Source organism: Pleurodeles waltl, chromosome 4_1 (genome assembly GCF_031143425.1).
Source record: "Pleurodeles waltl isolate 20211129_DDA chromosome 4_1, aPleWal1.hap1.20221129, whole genome shotgun sequence".
In the NCBI taxonomy this organism is placed as follows: Eukaryota; Metazoa; Chordata; class Amphibia; order Caudata; family Salamandridae; genus Pleurodeles; species Pleurodeles waltl.
This window is the reverse complement of record NC_090442.1, coordinates 178,587,526-178,594,010: the sequence shown is the minus strand read 5'-3', so window position 1 is coordinate 178,594,010 and position 6,485 is coordinate 178,587,526. Positions and strand designations below refer to the sequence as shown.

The 6,485-nt window shown below is 43.1% G+C and overlaps 1 protein-coding gene across 2 annotated transcripts; it reads right to left on the bottom strand.

Annotated features, from left to right (window-relative positions):
• Nucleotides 1-943: 943 nt before the first annotated feature.
• LOC138287517 (uncharacterized) lies at nucleotides 944-4,012 on the bottom strand. 2 transcript variants are annotated; one of them, XR_011202231.1, is made up of 3 exons: nucleotides 3,371-4,010; nucleotides 1,818-1,920; nucleotides 944-1,291 (listed from the first exon to the last, which is right to left on the bottom strand). XR_011202231.1 is itself a non-coding variant. In XM_069227982.1 (2 exons), the coding sequence occupies exons 1-2, from the start codon at nucleotides 2,966-2,968 to the stop codon at nucleotides 1,180-1,182; spliced, it is 1,263 nt and encodes a 420-aa protein (XP_069084083.1). In that variant the 5' UTR covers nucleotides 2,969-4,012; the 3' UTR covers nucleotides 944-1,179. The 2 variants fall into 2 exon arrangements, 1 of the variants encoding a protein (XP_069084083.1); XM_069227982.1 differs by having other exon boundaries at nucleotides 1,818-4,012.
• Nucleotides 4,013-6,485: the final 2,473 nt, after the last annotated feature.

The window sequence follows — 6,485 nt, the reverse complement described above, 5'->3', positions numbered from 1 at the left end:
TGTCATGTCAAAGCCAATAGGCATCTAAGCTGAATACAAAATGCAATGTCTTATATCATGTCAAAGCCCATAGGCAGCTGAGCTGAATATAAAATGCAATGTATAATATCATGTCAAAGCCAATAGGCAGCGGAGCTGAATACAAAGTGTAATGTATAATATCATGTCAAAGCCAATAGGCAGCGGAGCTGAATATCATGTCAAAGCCAATAGGCAGTTAAGCTGAATACAAAGTGTAATATATGATATCATGTCAAAGCCAATAGGCAGCGGAGCTGAATACAAAATGTAATATATGATATCATGTCAAAGCCAATAGGCAGAATATCTAATAGCATGTCAAAGTCAATAGGCAGCTAAATTGAATACATCATGTCAAAGTCAATAGGCATGCAATGTCAAAGCCAATAGGCGGCTAGACTGGATACAGCATGTCAAAGCCAATAGGCAGAATACAGAATGTAATGACTAATGCAATGTCAAAGCCCATAGGCGGCTAAACTGAATACAGAAAGCAATGGCTAATGCCATGTCAAAGCCAATAGGCACAATACAGAATGTAATGACTAATGCAATGTCAAAGCCCATAGACGGCTAAACTGAATACAGAAAGTAATGGCTAATGCCATGTCAAAGCCAATAGGCGGCTCAACTGAACAAAACATACCATGTGCTACTGGTGAACATTGAGCAACTAATATGCGCAGTGGTGAAACACAAAGTCATTGGTCAAAACAAAACTCCATCAAATAGCAGGACATTCCGCCCTTTGACCAATGAATTTTTGTTTCACATATCTCATATTTCAAACAAACAAAAAAAAAAAACATTATCAGCAAATCAAATTTCAATGATCAAAGCAATCCCTGTAAAGCAATAGAAGTGAATTAACACATTGATCTCATAACCTTTCACATCAGATACATCTACATAGAAAAGACTGGGCAATTTTTTTTTTTTTTTTTTTTCTGAATGAGTCTCTAATTCAACAGTGTTAGCAATTTGATGTGGCATGAGTTCTGCTCATGTAAAGGTGCACGGTCCACCTGAAAGGTTTTCTGGAAGGTAAGCAAAAGTCAGAGTTCCATACGAGAGGGAAAAAAAAAAAAAACACAGCAAACAAGTTGAACTTGAACTGAAGGCGCAGTTTGCGCAAAATGGATCCATGGTGCTGGCACTTTACTCAGCCAGGTTCAGGTTGGGGATTCGGTCCCTTCCCCGACCCCACACGCACACACCGGAAGGGGGACCACACAGCGCACTCAGGGACAGTGGCGAAACGTGGTAGGATCTGCAAAAGAAACAAGTATGACTTTTCTTGCAAATAACATTTTTCATTTAAACTGCACCCTTCCTCTTTCTTTCCCTGTTTTATAATCAGCAGGACGTTTTTGAGGCCCTTTGTTATATTTTCTGCAGGTTCTGGAGGATCACTTGGGGCTTCAGCCCACACATCAGCACTGAGGTTTTTATCTGCTGCGCCACAGCTTCCCTTTTCTTGCACTGTCAGAAGGGCTGGGGCAGACTCATTCTTTACCAAACCTCCATTCACTGCACTTTTGTCAATTTGGGCCATTCTGTCTCCAATTTGTATGAATGAATCAGATTCTTTTCTAGGTATCAGCATAATTTCGATTTTTCCTTGGTAATTTGCAGCAATCACTCTCCCTAAAACCTGATCAATTTGCCATTTCTGTTCTGGTAACTTTCCTCTCCCCAACTGCTCTGTGACTGCTTGCATGACAGATTGCTTTTGTGCATGCTGCACAGTTTTTATCAAATCTAGGGGAATGTGCATCTCTCTCATCTCTGCCCACCTGTAAGTGGCTTTTTCACATTTCTGGTGCACCCACATAGCCATCCCCACTAAGGCAGAATTCTGGGTGAACACTTCTCTCTCTGCATTTTTCTCATTAACATCTGCAAGGTAATTGAACCAGTTAGGTACAAGCCATGTGGCTAAAACATTATCAAAGAACCAAAAATCAGCGTAAAAATGACACATCTCACGTAGCTCTTGCTTTAAAATCTGACACACATTATACAACTCCATTCCTTCTCCTGTGCCAGAAAACAACATTTCAGTCAATGAATCATTAGTAAAACAAATATGCTTTTTATCTTCAGTAGACACGAATTCAAATGGTGCACACAATTTCATTGGTAATTCTTTTATCTGTGGTACTCTAGCCCTGTCTTGCAAGTACCAGATCCATTGTATGATTCTAGCTAGGGGCACTATTTTCTTTCCTTGTTCTTGATTTAAATGTACATAAGTATTTCCTTCTTGCACTGAGCAGAAACCTAAAGTCTGCATTATTTCATTTGCCAAATCACAAGCGCGCAACTGCATATAATTTTTCACAGTGACCATATACAAAAGTGTTAGGATTTCACTCAAATGAGGGCTATTCTTTTTCCAAAAATCAAACAAGCTAATGAAACTCGGGGTGTCTTGCTCTAAAATCTTTCGTTTTACTTGTGCATTTTGCAATGGTAACTCGTAAATCACATTCTGGTCTCTCTCCTTCGTGTTATCAGTTAAGGAATGCATTTTGGCTGCCAAAAACCCTGGCTCACACGGAAACTCAGTGCAGCTCGGAGCTGTCTTAACCCCCTCATTACTGGAATGGGACAAGAAAGATTCTTCATTTTTATAACTTTCAGCATTATTTTGAATTATCGTATCCTGGCTAATTTGCTCACGTAAATTCCTATTTTCATGTTCCAACTTCCTACATTTCTCCTGCATTTCTCTGTAAGCAGATAAAGGTATCCAGACCTTTCTGTCATCATTACTTCCAAAACACACGTTTTCTACATATATACAACGGGAATTATTTCTCAAAACAACATCAGGCATTTTAGCTACACATGCATTTTCTTCTGTAATTCCCCAAACAGAAAACAATTCACAGTTTTTCTTAGCACCATCAGGCAGTTCATCAACACATGTATTCTCAGACATGGTCTGCCGTGCTACTGTGATTCCCCAAACAGAAAACAATTTCTGTAATTCTCCAAACAACAAAAAACAATTACACTTTTAAAGTGTGCACTTAAAAATCTACTAACTCGTCAAACCCCTTCTTAATCACCTCTTAATGACCGACCCCACTCCTGGTACCAATTGTAGTGCTTTCCTCTTATTTAGTTTCTAAGCACTAACATAACACAACAGAAATGCACTTCTGAGGTCAAAGAAGACTTTTATTGTTATTTTATTCTTCCCCAACCACAATGTTTATGAATGAATGACGAATTAGTAGCTTTCAAGTCCGCGTTAATCAAACAAAATATATCAGTTTGCAATATACACAGCAGGTTATATTTATAAGATATTGAATGCAAAGCAAAACAAATACTTCACCGTGTAGGAACTATTTACAGCTACATCTTTCTAAGGTCTGCAAGCTGAGACCCCTGTCAGCCGCGAGAAAGAGTGTCATCTACCCACACGGGATGCTGGCAACTGGCGCCAAGCTCCAGCACGAGGTCCGGCAGATTCGAATCTGACTCTCTGCAGCCTGTTACATTAGTTACAAAGGTGTGCCCCCTCCTCTCAGACCTGGGAAACTGAGCAAGCCTTTTGGAGACTGGCCAGGTCTCCAAGACTACTCCTGTTCCCAAGCTCAAGGGAAGAGAAACAACGCCCATGTACTCTCTCTTATCAGGTCTAGTCTACTGTGAGAGCAAAACATCTTGGTTCATCTGGTGCAAAAACACAGCTTGGAAAAATACAGCAATGTCTAACTCCACGTTAAAGGCAATGGGCAGCTAACCTAAATATCAAATGCAATGTCATGTTAAAGGCAATAGGCAGCTAACCTAAATATCAAATGCAATGTCTAGTGTCATGTCAAAGCCAATAGGCATCTAAGCTGAATACAAAATGCAATGTCTTATATCATGTCAAAGCCCATAGGCAGCTGAGCTGAATATAAAATGCAATGTATAATATCATGTCAAAGCCAATAGGCAGCGGAGCTGAATACAAAGTGTAATGTATAATATCATGTCAAAGCCAATAGGCAGCGGAGCTGAATATCATGTCAAAGCCAATAGGCAGTTAAGCTGAATACAAAGTGTAATATATGATATCATGTCAAAGCCAATAGGCAGCGGAGCTGAATACAAAATGTAATATATGATATCATGTCAAAGCCAATAGGCAGAATATCTAATAGCATGTCAAAGTCAATAGGCAGCTAAATTGAATACATCATGTCAAAGTCAATAGGCATGCAATGTCAAAGCCAATAGGCGGCTAGACTGGATACAGCATGTCAAAGCCAATAGGCAGAATACAGAATGTAATGACTAATGCAATGTCAAAGCCCATAGGCGGCTAAACTGAATACAGAAAGCAATGGCTAATGCCATGTCAAAGCCAATAGGCACAATACAGAATGTAATGACTAATGCAATGTCAAAGCCCATAGACGGCTAAACTGAATACAGAAAGTAATGGCTAATGCCATGTCAAAGCCAATAGGCGGCTCAACTGAACAAAACATACCATGTGCTACTGGTGAACATTGAGCAACTAATATGCGCAGTGGTGAAACACAAAGTCATTGGTCAAAACAAAACTCCATCAAATAGCAGGACAGGGCCCAAAACCTGGAGCAGCCAGGAGATTGGTCATTCCCCTGCAATACAGAGAGTTCCTCCTAACTTTGGCACACGCCATTCCCTTGGCTGGACATTTGAGTCAGATTAAAACATGGGAAAGGCTTGTCCCCCTGTTTCACTGGCCTAGGATGTCAGAGGACACAAAAGATTTTTGTAAGTCTTGCGTGACCTGCCAAGCCAGTGGCAAGACTGGTGGCACACCAAAGGCTCCCCTTATTCCACAACCTGTGGTTGGGGTCCCCTTTGAAAGGGTAGGGGTTGACACAGTTGGCCCCCTTGACCCTCCTACTGCTTCAGGAAATAGGTTTATCTTGGTGGTTGTGGACCATGCCACAAGATATCCTGAAGCAATTCCTCTAAGGACCACTACAGCACCTGCAGTGGAAAAAGCCCTCCTAGGAATCTTTTCCTGGGTGGGTTTCCCAAAAGAGGTTGTATCAGACAGGGGTAGCAACTTTATGTCTGCATACTTGAAAGCTATGTGGAAGGAATGTGGTGTAACCTGCAAATTCACCACTCCTTATCATCCACAGACTAATGGACTGGAAGAGAGGTTTAATAAAAATCTCAAAGGTATGATAATGGGACTCCCTGAAAAACTCAGGAGGAGATGGGATGGCCTGTTACCTTGCCTCCTTTTTGCTTACAGGGAGGTACCCCAGAAAGGAGTGGGCTTCAGCCCCTTTCAACTCCTATTTGGACACCCTGTAAGAAGTCCACTAACACTTGTGAAGGAGGGTTGGGAACAACCTTTGAAAGCTCCCAAACAGTACATAGGGCCTGATTCTGACCCCGGCGGTTCCCTACCGCCGGGGCCAGGGTCGGCGGGAGCACCGCCAACAGGCTGGCGGTGCCCCACAGGGCATTCTGACCGCAGCGGTTTTGCCGCGGTCAGAAGTGGAAAACCGGCGGTCTCCCGCCGGTTTTCCGCTGCCCATTAGAATCCTCCTTGGCGGCGCAGCTCGCTGCGCCGCCATGGGGATTCTGACAACCCATGCCGCCATCCTGTTCCTGGCGGTTCTCCCGCCAGGTACAGGATGGCGGTATGGGTTGTCGTGGGGCCCCCGTAAGAGGGCCCCACAAAGAATTTCACTGTCTGCATTGCAGACAGTGAAATTCGCGACGGGTGCAAATGCACCCGTCGCACCTTCCCACTCCACCGGCTCAATTCTGAGCCGGCGTCCTCGTGGGAAGGGTTTTTGCACTGGGCTGGCGGGCGGCCTTAGGGTAGTGACCTATATGTAGTGCACGCGTGTAATGGTGTCCCCGCACTCACAAAGTTCAGGGAATTGGCTCTGAACAATGTGGGGGCACCTTGGCTAGTGCCAGGGTGCCCTCACACTAAGTAACTTTGCACCTAACCTTTACCAGGTAAAGGTTAGACATATAGGTGACTTATAAGTTACTTAAGTGCAGTGTAAAAAGGCTGTGAAATAACGTGGATGTTATTTCACTCAGGCTGCAGTGGCAGGCCTGTGTAAGAATTGTCAGAGCTCCCTATGGGTGGCAAAAGAAATGCTGCAGCCCATAGGGATCTCCTGGAACCCCAATACCCTGGGCACCTCAGTACCATATACTAGGGAATTATAAGGGTGTTCCAGTAAGCCAATGTAAATTGGTAAAATTGGTCACTAGCCTGTTAGTGACAATTTGAAAGTAATGAGAGAGCATAACCACTGAGGTTCTGATTAGCAGAGCCTCAGTGAGACAGTTAGGCACTACACAGGGAACACATACATATAGGCCACAAACTTATGAGCACTGGGGTCCTGACTAGCAGGGTCCCAGTGACACATAACAGACATACTGAAAACATAGGGTTTTCACTATGAGCACTGGGCCCTGGCTAG